Source organism: Takifugu flavidus, chromosome 14 (genome assembly GCF_003711565.1).
Source record: "Takifugu flavidus isolate HTHZ2018 chromosome 14, ASM371156v2, whole genome shotgun sequence".
In the NCBI taxonomy this organism is placed as follows: Eukaryota; Metazoa; Chordata; class Actinopteri; order Tetraodontiformes; family Tetraodontidae; genus Takifugu; species Takifugu flavidus.
Window position 1 is genome coordinate 11,308,877 of NC_079533.1, and position 17,378 is coordinate 11,326,254.

Sequence of the window (17,378 nt, forward strand, 5' to 3'; positions counted from 1 at the left end):
GTCTTTGATTGGAGCTGAGTCAAATTTTGCTACTGTGGTTATTAGTGTTAAAGATAATACTCCTCAATCTGCCTGTGTGTGAATATTTATGCCGCTGCTGCCACACAGATCACAATATGTTGGCCTTACAACTCTGTCAGAGACCCATTCTCCCTTGTTTTGGTATTCTTCCATTTTCTCCAATAAATATTCCATCCCCTGTTATGAATATGTATGTGAGTGGAAGAAAACAACAGCGGACCATTGACATCTACAACTTAAACCACTGGCAAGTGAGCTGAATATAGCAATGATGCTGATGGTCTCGTTTCTGATTCTTTGACCACCTGCATGCTGTGGGTCACATGTTGTAGCTGTTCTGTGGCAATATAAATGAATAAATAATTAAGGGATTACAATTACCATTCATACATGCCGTATTAGAACCTCTAATAATCAGATGTTTTGCATATTTTAGAATTTCAGTCCAAAGTGAGTCTGAGTTATAAAGGATTAATGGTAACTGCCAATAGTAAATTATTTTCCCGTTGTTTGATGCCATGATGGTACCTGTAGGAGTTCCTTTCGTGGAAGGTTTTGAAAGAAAGTCCATGTCACCGCATTCTTGGGTTTTTAATCGTACGTTCAACGACTGGCCAGTAGGGGGCGGTGTAAAAGACAAAGCACCAAATATACTGAGGTGGCTACCGGGAACAAAACAATGGATTGAAAAGAACATGGCTTTGGAAGAGCCATCAGAAATGGGCAGTAGGTAAGCTAGTCTCCACCCATGGACAGAACCTCTAAAAAGATTAAGAAATGAAGCAGGCTAATTCGTCTTTTTTAAGTGGACTTGCAGAGCAACAATGGCAAGTTCCACTACTCAGTCAGAAGTCTTGATATTAGTGCGAGTTATCGGGTTGCATTTAATTGCATTTAATTATTAATTCGTATCCAGGACTTCATCCAAAATTATCTTCATTGCAAATATGAAAGGTCGATGACCTGATGATGGAGCCAGTATAAGACAGTGGTCCATGCAGGACACAAGAGTGCGATTCCACTGTGATTTACCGCCGGGAACTTCCCACAACTGCACACCGATCCAGCAAAAAGCTGTGCGGGAATAAGACGGGCGGCCGCAGACGCGCGCTCCGCGGCACCGCCGCGCTCCAGCGCCTGACATTGGCGCGGAGCATCATTACGGGAAGACAAAGCAAACTATTTTTGCTCCGCCAAAACAAAACGCGATTCAACACTTTGTTGCGTTCAGTTCGGAGACAAAGTATAAACAAGTTGTATAATTATGGGCTGATTTTGAGACAAACAACCGCCGTCAGTGCGTTTGGGCTCCCGTGCGCACAGACGCAACGGCGTTCTCTATCAGGGAGGAGATGAGAGGAAGAGGATGAAAGGTTCTCTGTCTTACTTGGCAGATGACAAGAAAAATGACAACGCGCCCGTCGCGCGTACGGCCTGCGCGCGTGCGCGCGCACAGGCACACCCTCCCAACAAATTTGTTTGAAAAGTGACAGAAGTTTCACACTGTCATTACGCAGCTCGCTGCTGTCATTTCATTGTTTCTCATCAGAGCATCACACAGACAAACGTTTGTTTGCGTGCGCGCACGCGCGCTGCAGAAGCACACGCGCCGTTCCACCCAGCTGACAAAAGCACAAAAAAAAATCATTTCAGCGCACAGCAGAGTTACAAAACCTCCGGTGTTTCAACAAAACAAACTGCCTTTTTAGTTGTGATGAAGCTCCAACAGCCGGCGCTAATGAATACAAACACAGGTATGTTGGATCCAAAGATTAATGCTCATATGGGGGTAATATTAGCATCAAAACCCGTCAGGAGTGTTCTCTCCAGGGAGCCACACGCACCACTATGGTGTGTTTGTAATGTAACTCATACGAAACTGAATTTTCTGAACTGTCAGATAAGTTTACCAGATTAAAACCATGATGACAAACACAACTAATTGATGCTTTCACTGCTTTCTCTGGTTGCTAAATTCGTCGATCACACTTTTAAAAAGACAATAAAACAACAAAACGATTCAACACGCGTTTTTTTGGTTGTGTGTTTTTTGTTTTTTGTTGTTTTTTGATTGTGTGGGTGTTGTTTCCCCCCCCCCCCCACCGAAATTGAAACCTGTGAAAACAGAAAAATCATCTGTTGACCTGAAGGCCCTGTCGTTATTTCAATTATTGTGATGGGGGGAAAATAGGAAATAATTGGAAAAAATATGAGTTTGTCAGCTCTTTCCATGATTCAGCTTTGGGTTTAAAATCCCTAAAAAGTCAGGAGATTTGCCTCTCACTGCGCACAGAAGTCATTTTCCACTCCATTCTTTTATGAATTTTTACAGTATTTTTAGTTTAAACTCAGGCAAACGGAACTAGTGGCTTGAAAAAGATGACGTGTAGAACAATACTGCCCCCTGTTGTTCAGATAGATAATGGCAACAACTGCTGTCAAGAGCTTGAGAATAACAATTAGAAAATTAAACGATTATAAATTCATTTTAATTCGTTTTTGCTCTTCATCCTTTCACTTTCAAAAAGTTACGTGACTTCCAAAGTTTTCTTGTAATTCTTGGCCATTTTGTGGCATTGTGCCATTTATTAGAGGAAACAATATGAAGTTGAAGTTTAAATATGCCCGTTTGTGTTTGATCTTGAAAGTTTCATTGTAGAAATCTCTCACTTTCACAAAATAGGGTTCTACTTAACTTTCTATCTTTCGCCCACAATCTTGCCCGGCAGACTTTGTCCCGGAGCTGTAGAGAAAGATGGAACGATGGATGTGCACACGGGGGACAAAATGCAGAGCTGAAAACTGTAATAGATAAGAGAGGAAAAGAGAATATGGGAATGGAGAGATTGATAGCCAGTTGTGAGGACTATAGAGAGTTGGGGATAAACTGGCAGGAAAGTGATGATGATGATAGGCTGAAGAGGAGATGAAAAAGCAGAGATGTTCATCACTCCTTCCTCTCAATCTTTCTTCCTCTTATCTCACCATCTCTCTGTTGGCCAGTTGACAACTCAGTGGGAGTCAAACTACCATCTGTCTACTGGAGAGGAGTGAGCAGCCCTCCAACTCCTGCCTCTTGCCCCCCCACTTCCCCCCTTATCTCTCCTCCATTTCCTCGTCCTCTCTCTCCCGGCCCTGAAAACTCTCTGTCTGACTCTATGTGAGAGAAAGAGAAGCAGACAGAGCCAAATGACAGACAGGATACTAATATGCTAATATGCTAATCCCACTTTGCACTTGTTTGAATGTGTGTGTGTGTGTGTGTGTGAGAGAGAGAGAGAGAGAGAGAGAGAGAGAGAGAGAGAGAGAGACTAGCCCCGGGGTAATAAAACAATAGAAAGAGAGCTTCAGGCCTGCTGGGCCCACAACGGCACTTGAATACCAAATCAACCAGTGGAGATCACTGGAGGAAAGGTGTGTGTGTGTGTGTGTGTGTGTGTGTGTGCGCATGTGTGTGCGTGTGTGTGTGCGCGTGTGTGTGTGTGTGTGGTCAGAGAGACAGCGGCCTTGTTTTTCCTGTGGTGCCCGCCGTTTGGAAACTCGTTTTTCTAAAAGTAGGAGAGCGACTTTGCGACAGTTCTGAGCACAGATGGATGAGCTTCTAAAAAAGAGGGCAAGACCGACGATGGGGCGGCGCGTCAAGCAGACCCGAACAAGAGTTTATAAAAAGACACAGAGCACAAAGCTCCAGAAAAAGAACTTTTACAGTTAAAATGCTATTTTCACTTAGTTTCACTTCTCTGTTGGTCAACACATACACACACATACACACATACACACCCACGTATTTCCATTTATGCTCCACATACACACCCGATCCCCCCACTACCCGTCCCCCTAAATTTCGTCCTTGTCAATCAGCCAACCCATGCCTTAATGGACCATACACACAATTACTACTGATTAATCTGCCACTTAGCATTTTGACCCCACTCTGGCAGCAGGCAGGCACACACACATCTGCAACACTTAACATTCTGGCTTTGTTCTGGTGTCGTTGGCTTCTCAGGTACCCAGCATGCTTCAGGGCAGCCCCGCTGAGACCACTGCCGTCTGAAGAGGAGAGCAAGAGTGTGTGTGTGCGTGTGTGTGTGTGTGTGTGTGCCATCTAATCCACATCCTCAGGGAGCATCAACACTTTAGGGATGGCACTACACTGGGGCAACATCACAGCCAAGGGTCCCACAGGGATGGGGGAGTGGGGGTAGAATGTACCAGAGCAGGGTCTGAACATCATCAAGGGGCCCAAAGAGAAGGCTGAATTATGGAAAGGTGAATAAAGGACTGAGATAAAGGAATAAAAGACTGAAAGTGGCCTGTGTGCTAATCAGCCGCGGTGCGATGAGCAGTCACACTTATCACTTCGTCTACGAGGGGAGGATGAAGAGAGGAGAGAGGCCGAGTAGCAGCGGCTGCAGAGACATTTCATTCATTGCATTTCAAGGCAGCTAAATCCAGAATTTTTGGAGGGTTTGTGGGCCATTTGTTTGACCACTAAAGTCTATAATACAGCTTTTCTGCATTTCTGTCCAGTTATCAAACCTCTTCTTCAAACCACATGCACAGTCTGAAAGCTCAGCTGAGGTTGATCGATCCAGTAGAGTTCAGAAATGAGATGAGAGCCACGAGACCAAAGGGGGTTTGTGGGTTTTGGGGGGTTTTACAATAAGAAAAAGAGAATTCACCAAAAATGAAGGTTCGAAATTGTCAAAATGTTGCAGTGTTAACAGTAACCGGCAGTGAAGGGTGGCTGGAGATCAGGAACACAGATCGGAGGAGGAGGTGGATTACTCGTATTCTGGCCACTGACGTTACCCAGGAGGGTTGGACCAGCGCTCCGCTCACAAGTTTGGGCTTTGACGCATGACAAGTTGACTGACTGGTTCACAGCACAGACAACCTGACCCATCAAGGTCTCTTTATTCATCCTGATGGACTGCAGTGTGGACGGGGTCTTTAATCGCACCCAGTTGTGACATTTATTATTCATCATTTGGAATCTTGCGGTCTCTTTTGTAAAACATAAAAGCAAATTTGGAGCATTTCTTAATGGTACTGTTGTGGTCGAATGAGGCCGATGTATACCGTGCGTCGATGTACAACAAGCATTTAGAAAAATAGCTGTCGTAATAATTTAAAGCTGACTGACATGATGGGATCAGGTCCATGTGGAAAGATTTCATCAGCTTTTCTCTAGAGAACTTTAGCACTAAAACTGCTTCATAAGCAAGGTAACACAATCACTTCCCTCCAGGACAGTAGACATATGGAGACAAATGTTATATTTTACCCTGTGTGTGTGTGTGTGTGTGTGTGTGTGTGTGTGTGTGTGTGTGTGTGTGTGTGTGTGTGTGTGTGCGCAGTAGCCCACTAATGAGGTACAGTATTTACTCCATTGCGACTGTGGCTCATTGTTTATCTCACTTATTTATTTATGAACATTTGATGTGTGAGTTCAGCCGAGTTCCTACGAACACACAGAGATCGAAGAGCGAATGAGTGAGAGAGAGAAAGAGAGGGGGAGGGAAAGAGAGAGAGAAAACACTGTAAATGTGTTTAATGTTATTTTTATTTGAAAAACAAGGATGCTCAGTTTATTTCCACAACCTTCATTCTCCTATTCCTGACAACCCATGACTACACACACACACACACACACACACACACACACACATGCACCCCTACCATTCCCCTATATCTTTGGCTGTGTCAGCAGCAGCAGCAGCCATAGTCGGATCTTTGTATCTCCTTCATATTATCTTGTTAAAAATTAAAGCCACCCCCCCCCCCAAAAAAGAAAAAAAACCCTCTTCCCCTCTCTAATGCTAATCTTTTTCCCTGTTGGACCACTATGCAGATGAGATGCAAATGCAGCAGAGCCTGATGAATAGCGATGAGGCTGCAACACACACCTGAGCAGCCCGAGAATGCCCTGTGGTTTACCTGTCTGCCTGTCAATCAAACCGGTGACCGAGCGAGGGGAAGCCGATGTGCGTCCGCCTGCTTATGTCTTTAAAAGTACTGACTGCCTGCTCAAAGTTAGGCATTTTCTGTGTAACGCCTGTTGTTGATGCTGAATCGGTGCGTCACAGTTGTCCATAATCAGGTCAGATTATCTCTGTGGATCTAATAAAGGAGCCACTCTAAAGATAAGCAAGCTTTGGGGGTCTGCGTGCTGTTTGCCAGCAGTTAATCGGCCTCCATCGCTGCATTCTTCTGTTCCTTTAACATTTTATGTTATATAAGAGCCCAAAGGGCTCACAGGCTGTCATATAAATATACACATACAGCTGCAGAGTGGGCCTTTTCCTGTGCAGCCTTCATTACTCTTCCATCTGCACAGGCATTTCCTGTCCAGTATGCCCACCACCACCATTCACACAGATGCACTCTTTCCTCATTTCCACACATGCTCTTTTTTTTTCAGCCTTCACATCATGTGCAGAAGCCTCATGCACTCATTTAAGACCTGATCACAGAAGACCATAAATACATAAAATTGCATCCACTCGGAGTTAACATTGACCAAACTCCAGCAGGGAATGATCACGGTACCGTTACCGGGAACTCAACTCAAAGTTTACAAGCGCCCAGAGACGCTCTAATCCGCCACTTTCACACATCTATGATGTCATCAATCGGTAACCCAGCACTGCCCCGGTGGACAGCCTTCCCCCGGCCAGGACACATGGTTTTTTTTTTCAACAGGAAAGTTATAGCAGAAAAGGTTAGGTCGCAGATAGTTTAAAATAATATTATTCATATAAGGGAAAGTGGAAGCGATGGCTGGATGTGACTTCACTCTATTTACACAGGCATGTGGGAATACAGTACACTGGTCAGCCACTGAAGCGTATGCGGCACATGCACAAACGCCAGGGTTTGGGTTTCATAAGGTGATGCAAAGGAAGAAAGCCAAAAGTCCAACAATTAGCAGAGATTTTAAAATAACAACCAAGGGCCTGAGGCAGAGTGGCAGCGGCAGAGACATAATGAGAGCTGGAGCTGGGAGTCCAACTTGCAGCAGGAACAGAGGGGCTGTTGTGGCTTTGCAGGGGTTATAGCGGTCGGGCTGGCTCTGTGCTAGCATTTAACACAACCTTGATGAATAAAGGCTTAGTAAGATAATACCCCCCTCCTGTTTCTGGAACGTGCATTATACAAATAAATATTGCTGGAGTTTTATGACCAAGTGAGACAAATGAGGAGGAGGATGATTATAAACACACTTTTTTTTTCAGAGTACTTCTGTCTAAACAAGTGTCGGCTGAGCGAAATGCGGCATATTAATGGTATAGTGGGGACACAAATCTCCCCACATATTACAGGGACTTTAAAAAGATGGTTCCCACAAGGTGACCAGACATATAGTGTGTGTGTGTGTGTGTGTGTGTGTGTGCATGTGTGTGTGTGTGTGTGTGTGGGGGGGGGGGGGGGGGGTCAAGACTTTCTGTTGAGGTTTGTGTACACTTTCAGAGGAATTAATATGAAGCAACAGCACTTCTGTGTGACTAAAACGAGATGCATGCATGTTACAGTTGGAGTTTCCATGTGAAAAAAGACACATCACCAAAAAGACAGGATACAGCACCACACTTCCCATGAGAAAATACAGAGGGAGAGGGTGTTGCGGTTGTGACTCTAAACAACAGTCACATGGTCGTTAGAATGGTGCACAGCTGGAAAAATCCTGGCTATTTACCCAGTTTTATCCCTAGGTTTGATTTAATGGAATTAAAGTTATTTAAAAGGGGATAAAAAAGTCATAAAACTGATGAACGCACTACAGTACGATTCAATTGTGAGTGATGTCTTTCCACTCTCAATGTTTAGCGGTTGGCAGATCCATGCCATCCACACCTGTGAATATCTAGGTGTCTTTTAAGGAGATATTGAGAAGATTCTGCTGCATGTTTTAGTTCAACACATCCACCTCCATTTGGGGATGGAGGCAGAAGCTGGAGCAGATCCCACCTGCCTTCAGGCGAGAGGTCGTCTACACCCCCGGACACAGGCTAACTTTGAACAAACAACCATTCACTCCCACACGCCAATTTGCCAATCCCCAAATATATGTCTCTGGGCTGTGGGAGGAAGACCAGAATACTCGGAAATACCCCTGACCCGAGGGGGATTTGAACCCCGGACATTCTTGCTGAGAGGCTAAACACTGCACCTTTTTTCCTTTTCAGGATCCCGGGAGTTCCGGATTCTGACCCAGTGGTCGAGATGCAAAACTCCACTCTGGACAAGTCACCTCAGCCTCACCATTCACTCCCACTCATACCGGATGGCAATTGAGAGTTTCAAATCAACCTAATGCTCGTGTTCTTGGACCATGGACGGAGACTTGAAGACCTGCACAGAACCCGCAGGCACGAGGAGAACATGCAACCAACTGCACAACCAAACATCCACTGCAAAGCTGCATTAATCCACAAATGCAGCGGCAATACCATTCTCATCTTACAGTTTCTTCAAGGAAACATAAAAATATGCCCCCCCAGGGGTAAAAGAAGGATTAGAAGACTCTTTTTGGCATCTAGTGTGCATATATTTCATATTTTAAGTACATATACCTCCTAATTGGATGTAGAAATACTGATGATCACAATGGTAAACCACCATTTGACAGCAAACTTATATGTCCAGAGTCTCTGTAAGCCGTAGTTCATCCCCGCAGCTGGTTGTGTTTTATGTCATCATCTTTTTCACTAGCAAAAACATGCCAATATAAACACACCCATTTAGATCAACCTTTGTCATTCTCCCACTGGAGCATCTGTAAGAAATCAGCCTCGCTTTCTCCTCACCTCTTTCTTTTCTCGCCTACTCACTCACTCGTTGCATTTTTCTGTTATTAGGAAGTGTAATTTCCTCTCTCTGGGAAAAAAAAAGGGGAACGGCTTGTCTTCAACTTGTCCTCAGTCATCTTTCACATTGCACAAGAATTCAAAAGGACAGGGAGAGAGATGTTATATGATTGCTTTCTTGCTCGGCTAACGGATCATTTGGATTTTAGGTATTCCGGTATCGATGTCTGCTGTCCATTCTTGGCCTTAATGCATCCTTCAGGTCTCATTGATCCGGCTCTCAAATGTAGTTGCTTTATGTTTGGAGCACTCCAAGATGAATCCTTTCAAAAGAGTGGATTTAGAGTCTTTTGGGGTGGTCAAATGTTATTCCTATGTAGGAAATAAGGAATTAACCAGAATGATCAACAATCAGTTGGCTGATGACCTTTTGTGACCTTAACTTCATGCACTGGGACCATTCCCCCACTCGCGAACCTCCTAAATTTTGTTTGCTGTTAATAGACCGGACCTGTCAATGCTGTGTGGCGGGCCCATCTAGTTACTGGAATTTCCCATGGCCGATCATCAGCTACAGTCACGGATGCCTTCCACCCCCGCCAACTCCCAATGTAACAAAGAGGGAAAACAAGTCAAACAATTCAGTTTCCCATTATTCTGTCTGTCAGCATATGGTTCCAATCAGCCGCGTGTGTGTGAGAGAGGGAGAGACACCATGTGAATGTTTTATTTTCCATACATTCTCTCCTCGCATACAAAGCTCTTTGTCTGTGCTCTTTCTCCATCTTTTGGACTCCTCCTTCCTCTCACGCCCTCTCGCATCTCCCAACTCTGTCTCCATGCCCACAACTTTGATACTCAGGTTTAAAATAACTCTCTCCCTCCCCTCTCTCTCTCTCTCTCTCTTTCTTTCTCTCTCTTTTCTCCCTCTATTTTAGGTTTTGCTTTTCTTGGCTGCAAGTCAGACCTCAAGCAGACCTAGAGGTCTTTTTCCCAAGCGATCTGCAGGGTGGACTCCAGGGAACATACACACACGCACACACACACACACGCACACACACACACATGCTCTGGATTGGCCCTCTCCTCCTCCATCCCTGCTGCTGTCTCCTGTCTTCATCTGTCTGCACCTCTATGTTGACTTATACAATATTGTTGCATTGTATTAAACTGTGCCACAGTGATAAATTGGAAAAACAGAGGATGCTGTGTTCAAAATGAACTAATGTGTTGGAAAGAATGCATTCTCCGAGCCATGTAGAACCACCAGTATATTACATGACTGTTTATCCAGGATCCCCAGCGGGATCAGGACTCTCACTTAAATGGGCGATCCTACTGCTTTGGCTCATTTGGTTCCAGAATGAACAACTGCAAATACCAATGTGCACAGACTGTATAAACAATAGCATGTTTGAATGAAAGTAGTGGGCACAGACCTGAAATCTCATTTAAACTGAAAAGACATACTGAGTCAGTTTTTTAATGAGATTTGATTTAAAACATTTTAAGTTACCCAGACAATAATTTCTCTTGAGGGAAAAAATGCCTAATTTTTAAATCTATGTTATATTTTTGATCAATCTAATAAAACATCTTTACCCTTTCAGCCAAAGTCATAAGAAGTAATAAGCGGTAATGAATGACACGATCAGTCTTTCTCTCATCAATTCTAGCAGTATACTGCCATCTAGTGGTAACATGCACTCTCCACGGAGCGATCATCCAAACACAAGTTTTAATCGATAAAATCCAGATTAAAACTTTAAAGCTTCAGTTTCTCAACCATCTTCAAGCATTCGAATAAGTGCAGCAGCCACCATAACTGCAACGGTCTTCCGCGTTTGTTAAAATTCAAGTCAGAATCTCTCACAGTTTAGCAAGTTTCATTGATGTTTCAATGTGATTTGTTATCATTTAGTATACTAAGGATGCATGCTTTGACTTAGAACCTGAATTCAGTGTTCACATGCACGGTGTATCAAATAGCTGAAGACCAACCAGGATAACAACGGTGACCCCTATGAGAATCACACATTTCAAGCGGGTTCAAATTAATTGAATGTTGTTTTGTTTTTTTAATTTGATCAGAAATAGGCAAATGAAACAGTGCATCAGGAAATGATGAATTATCCTAAAATCAAAAGACAAAGAAATCAGAATTAACAGGGGTCCAGATGTTCACTCTCTCTAAAATGAGGGAAAGTATCCTCACAAACTAAATTAAAGATGGTTAAGGAGAGAAACAGTCCTTGTCCTTATATTCGGATATGTGAGAGCTGTTACGTTATAAACCTTAAATAATCCACATTCATACCAATTGCAGTGATATCTGTAGTGCTCTGAAAACTACGAAATATTTGTCCTGTTCTGACATCAGAAAACTTAATTTAGAGACCAAAAACAAGATGAAGACGAAGAAAAGAGCCTAACCCTAAACCAACTGTTCATTTTACATGTTCTCAGCTCCAAAAAAACGAAGGTTTCCTTTATGGGATGTATTGCATTTGGTAAATAAACATGTAGGTTATCAAAATGTCTCATCACACGCTGACTCCAGCAGCACGAGCGGGCGCGTCACATGACGTCGCCAGAGGACGGCGTTTCCGTAGCAACTGAGGCCGGTCCCTTCACCGCAGCGACCTGCGGAGCTTAACGGGGAGCAGGGAAACGGTCGTCGCTCAACCGGTCCCACCTCTGCCTTCTGGGCCGTACGGAAGAGGGGACGAGGCAGAGTCGAGGCGGCGAGCGTGCGGAGATGCTGAATATGTGGAAAGTCAGAGAGCTGGTGGACAAAGCGTGAGTACCGACGCGCAGGTGGAGCCGCTAAACACCGAGGAGCTAGGCGAGCTAGGCGGCTAATCCCGGCAGCATCCTCGGGTTTTAACCGCTGACGGTGGAGAGGATACGGCCGTGACGTCAGTGCAATAGCCCCTCAGCTGATAGCCACAACTAGCTGGCTACCGGCCAACCTTTAACCTTGTGGCATAAACGGAAACGTGCATCTAATGAACGCGCCGTCTGGTGTTAATCCCCCACATCCGGTTGCAATAACTAGGACAAGTACCTCACATCCCATATATTATTTGGTTTATGGTCCAGAACCTTTTGCTATTTCGGCTAGCTTACTCCGCTAGCATTGCTAAGCCCAGCTCGACTAGGCTGTTGTTGGCGCTGCTGCAGAATCACGCCCTGTCCCATCCCGGTGGTGCCCATTTCCTCCAACATGCTTTTACTTTTCAACAAAAATTGGGAACCTATGCGCGCATTCTAGGGCGCCGAAGTGTTTGAGATGTAAGCGGTGGCCGACCAGGACTGTGACCGAGGCCCGAGCCCGCATGGTCCCCGGACGGGGGGGACAGCTCGTTGCTGAAGGTGTTGCAAGGTGTCTTTTTGTTTGGACAATGCACACCACATGGAGGACGTTGTTTCAAGTGTAATAAAAATGCAGACACAAAGGCAACAACTTCCAACCATATATCTTTGATTTATAAGTCTGTTCTCAGCATTCGACATCGTTTTTTTTAAAAAAAAATGGTATTCAGATTTTAATTTATGTCACCCTCATGAACCCTCTGCAGGCATCCCCCGGCTGCTGAAAACACTGTATTGATCTAGTGTAACAAAACTGGCAGTCATGGCCTTGCTTCTCCTGCAGAGGGTCACACTAATAGGTGACTAGATAAGGAGACGAGATAAACAGGTTTGTGTTTGATTGCCGAAGTCAGCTGATATAAGAGCAGTGAGGACCAACAAAGCAACGCAGAGACAGAAGCAGAGAGGAGCGTGGACTGTGTTTGTTCACTGCTGTGCACACACACGGCTGGATATACATCGTGCATGAAGAGGCTGTTGGAAGCCTGTCATTGATTATAGATTGGCCTGGAATTCTATTTGTCTGAGAACATATTGGGTGTGATGGGCACAGGGGATCTGACTGACCAATTAAATGCTCGCGCTTGTCTCAACAGCACCAATGTTGTGATGAACTATTCAGAGATCGAATCAAAGGTGAGAGAAGCCACCAATGATGACCCCTGGGGACCGTCAGGACAGCTGATGGGGGAAATAGCCAAGTATGTTTCTGACAATATATGACTTTACTCCTATACGTGCCAGCCACGTTTCTGATCATGTGCTCTCGGTGTGCCTAGATCTACATTTATGTATGAGCAGTTCCCTGAGGTGATGAACATGCTGTGGACCAGGATGCTGAAAGACAACAAGAAGAACTGGAGACGAGTCTACAAGGTCTTTTTCTGTGTCTGTGTGTTAAATTGTGCTGCATTGTGCAGCACGTGTCCCTGTTTGTTATTCACACAGATATTAGAGTGTGAGCACAATTCTTTTATGTAATTACACATTTCTTGAACTCTTTCCAGGCGCTGCTGCTGTTGGCGTATCTGATCAGGAACGGGTCGGAAAGAGTTGTCACCAGTGCCCGAGAGCACATCTATGACCTGCGATCTCTAGAAAACTACCACTTTATAGGTGAGTCTCAGAAGAGCTCTCATTATTTTTGCATTCTCCTTTATCTTTGTAGCTTCTGATTTGTCCTTTATGAATACACTTTGGGGCTTTTGCTTTTAACGGAAATAAATAAAACATGAGTTTTTGTTCAAAAGAAAAATAATTCATGATAGGCATTGAGACGGCCCTTTCCAGTAACATCCACAACATAATGCCAGTTCTGTTTCCCGTTCGACGCGTGCAGATGAAAACGGCAAAGATCAGGGCATCAACGTACGTCAGAAGGTGAAGGAGATGGTGGAGTTCGTTCAGGATGACGACAGACTGCGAGAAGAGAGGAAGAAAGCCAAGAAGAACAAAGATAAATATATCGGAGTCTCCTCTAACAGCATGGGAGGAGGAGGGGGAATTAAAAACTGTGAGCATTTGATAGTTTCATACATATTAAATGTATCGTTTGGCATCATAGTCAAATAGTGTATTTATGTTTAACCTGTAATGACAAACTATCCCATCCATGTTTGCCTTCTCAGCCAATGAGTTGGATCGGTGTAAGTGGGATGAGGACTGGGATAAAAGCAAAGGAGCTTTTCCTTTTAGCGAGAAGCTCGGGGAGATCAGCGACAAGATAGGCAGCACCATCGACGACACACTCAACAAGTTCAGAAAGAAGGAGCGTGACGACTCACCCGACAGAATCAGGTAAAAAGCACGTCTTGATACCTTCTAAAATGCCAGAAAAAAACAGGACATAAACCACAGCCTAGCAAAAACGGAAAACTGCGAGTGCTGCCTCTGATATGTATTTTTTTTTGTCCGGTTGCCATAGTGACAACGAGGAGGATCGTGCATCAAGAAACGGGCGGCAGGAAACCCTGGAGTTCAAAGATGAAGAAGAAACGGTCACAACAAAGAGCATCCAGATAACACAGGCAACAGAAACCACCACTACCACCACGAGAAAACGCAGCGGAGCCGGCGGCAGCAAGGCCCTGGACCTGGGAGCTGCTGCTCACTACACCGGGGACAGGAGCCCAGAGGAGAAGGTGCCCACACAGACCCCGTTCCAAGCTTCAGATATCAGGGATTGTTCACTCACCAAATGTCTCCTGTTCGTAGCTATCGGCCAGGCAACCCTCCAGCAGCAGTGTGGTGGCCGACCTGTTGGTGATTGACCCGTCACCCAAGCAAGGCGCCACGGCAGGTAAATACAGTCGTACACGGACGCAAACGTAGGATAGAAAAAGGACGTAGCGATGGACAACTTGTGGTTTTGCTGTGTGTACGCAGGTGCAAATTCAGACCTCATCAGTGGTTTTGCAGACTTTTCCTCTCCTGCTGCCTCTGCCAGCCTCCCAACGTCCACTGGTAAGCTACTGGGGTTGATACCAGTAATACAGACTTCAGTGTAAAGCTGTCATTAGACAGTGACAGGTTAAAAATCTCCTCTTCAGCTGCTCCATCATCCAATGGAAATGGGGAATTTGGAGACTGGAATGCCTTTTCAGCCAGTCCATCAGCTTTGTCAAACTCTGGTCCCTCCCAGCCGGTCAAAGACCTCTTTGGCGGTGCCCAGTCACCCCCACCCTCGAACCCAGACCCTGTCTCACCCTCTGCAGAGCTCTTTGATCTCATGGGTGGAGTTAACCATCAGCTAACCAACCAACATGCAACCTTGAGCGCCTCTCAGAGCTTGACTTTTTCTCTGGGCGGGGCAGCGCCAGGAGCATCTGTCGCCATGCCAACTGTGCCCCTTTCTCGCTCTCAACAGGTTGGTTTTCATCAAGTAGTAACAAATGCATACATTTGTCAGTAAATGCCCAGTTTTTGATTTATTGTCAATAGCTGGGTGTTGGATGAATGACTTTTGCTATCTGTTACAGAGCTTGGGAGGTCTGACATCGCAGCAGGCAGCAGGACAACAGCAGAAGGTTGGTGTCGGGAGTCAAGGATCCTTAGGAGCAACCTGGTCCGACCCGTCCGTCAACATCAGCCTGGATTTCTTGTCGGCAGGCCTCAACTCTACAAAGACGCCCCCCACACTCAACAATATCATTCAGCAGCAAGGTACCATTTTATTGCTGAGTCGTGTCACTTTGTTCTGCGAGCCTCTTGGTCTAAAAGAAGGTTCTTGAAGAAAAGAAGAGTGAGTAACCTTTCGATATGTCTGTGTGCAGGAGTGCCCCCCATTAATTTGTTGGCCCAGAACTTTGGGGGGCTCAACCTCAGCTCCTCACCCCACGTGACACCCATTAGACCACAAGCCAATCCCATGATGGGAGCCAATCCCATGACGATGAGTATGCCTGCATCAGTGGCAACTGGTATCCCCACAGCAAATATGCCCCCTTCACTGACCACGGGCACTGTGGGAATGGGTGGAATACCTGTAAACCAAGGTGTGATAGGAATGAACATGAGCATGAATATGGGCACGACAACTCCTATAATGATGGGCGGTATGGCTGGAATGGGAGTGCCAGGAGTAGGGATGGGTCTAACGCACTCCATGGCCCCCGCCATGGTTCCACCTAAACAAGATGCCTTTGCTAACTTTGGCAGTTTTGGAAAATGAAGGAGTGTATGCTTGTGGAAGTGTGTGAGTATTTCATAGAGAGAATCGTGGATGAATGGTGACGATGCATGTGTGACCACTGAAGGACTGCATGTTTTTGTTTCTACCGGTACCAGTAACCACGACCGTTGGAGATAGGTGAGAGCATCCAATTATGCTTGAGGTGTGGGAGTCCAGGACAGAAGACACTCCAAGAGCAGGGAAAGTGTCATCATTATGTTCCTTGGGGAAAGGATCAACCTGTTTTTCTTTTCTTTTCCACTTTTTTGTTGGTCAATGGTACAATAAATTTCCCTTTTATAACAAAAGAATATCTATCCTAAATGTTTTCCAATCAATTCACAGAGTTGACTTAGTTTTGCATTTTAAATTTGTAATAATAAATAACATTTCTTTAGTAGTATATTATAGCCAAGGAGCGACCCGCCCTGTGCAGATGCCATGCTGTAGTTGTCCAGTAGGGGGCAGTACAGGCAGGCCCAGCTGTCAACTACTTAAAACATAACAAGAGTTTAAAATAAACGAGGAAAAAAGAAGAAAAACTACACGTAAGAAAAACATGTACAGTGTTTGACCCCTGACCATAATCACGTTGTTAAAAAGCACTGCAGCTCATTTCCTTTCTTTGAGGTGACTCATTTATTTATATCTCACATAAACTGTTCCACATAATAAATACAGAGGTCCAAGCAATTTCAGTAATGGTTTTTCCAGTTGTCCATGGTGAAAGGCAACAAACTGATCAACACAATCCTGTTCAGAATATCTTAGCAGTTAACCTTTAATTCCTAAAGTATTTTTGCCTTCAGGCTCACATGATGTTTGATGGGTGGTTGGACGTCTGCTTCCACAGTGTATTAGAGAAATCTACATCCATTGAATAAATGAGATGATATGTTTTCTCACTAGTTTTAATTAACATTTCTGTAGATTACAGAGAACACTAAAAGTTTTTGGGGTGTCTTTGAATTAAGTTTGCATGGCGAAGGGGTGAGTGTGACATGTTTAAGTTTTCTCAGTTGTGGTGCAAACACAGCTAAGTAGTGTCTGTCTGTCATTCTAGAAGACACTGAATTCCAAAATGACCAAATCTTTATTTTGTTACACTGAGAATGATTCCATAGCCACTAGTTTAATATTTTATTAGTTTACCTGGAAGTTTATGTCAATACAAGAGAGCTAATGACATAATTTAATGATTTATTTTCTTTTTCGGCATTTCAGCATTCATTCGGTTGTACTATATTTTCTGTACTTCATCCAACAATAAATTTCAAACTTTCCATTATTTTTCTCTGAACACATTACTTCAGATTAAATACTTTTTTTGGCCTGAGAATGGAGTGGGTTTTTTTTAAACCATTTTAGACAATTTTACAAACATTTCAAGAGCATATATGACACCTGTATAAAAATGTTACATGCCACATGTCACAGTGAAAAACTTCATCAAATAATGATTAATCCTAGAACAAATACGCCTTTAAATAAATAAAACT

The 17,378-nt window shown here is 44.3% G+C and overlaps 1 protein-coding gene across 2 annotated transcripts; it reads left to right on the forward strand.

Annotated features, from left to right (window-relative positions):
* Window positions 1–11,432: 11,432 nt before the first annotated feature.
* Window positions 11,433–16,572, forward strand: LOC130537549 (clathrin interactor 1-like). Of its 2 annotated transcripts, XM_057054451.1 has the most exons (13): window positions 11,433–11,633; window positions 12,806–12,910; window positions 12,989–13,085; window positions 13,217–13,325; window positions 13,549–13,722; window positions 13,838–14,006; window positions 14,134–14,350; window positions 14,424–14,508; window positions 14,595–14,672; window positions 14,759–15,075; window positions 15,188–15,371; window positions 15,482–15,903; window positions 15,996–16,572. In XM_057054451.1, exons 1-12 carry the CDS (start codon window positions 11,593–11,595, stop codon window positions 15,877–15,879), a joined length of 1,974 nt encoding a protein of 657 aa, XP_056910431.1. In that variant the 5' UTR covers window positions 11,433–11,592; the 3' UTR covers window positions 15,880–15,903; window positions 15,996–16,572. The 2 variants fall into 2 exon arrangements, with proteins under 2 accessions (XP_056910431.1, XP_056910430.1); XM_057054450.1 differs by having other exon boundaries at window positions 15,482–16,572.
* The last annotated feature ends 806 nt before the right edge of the window (window positions 16,573–17,378 follow it).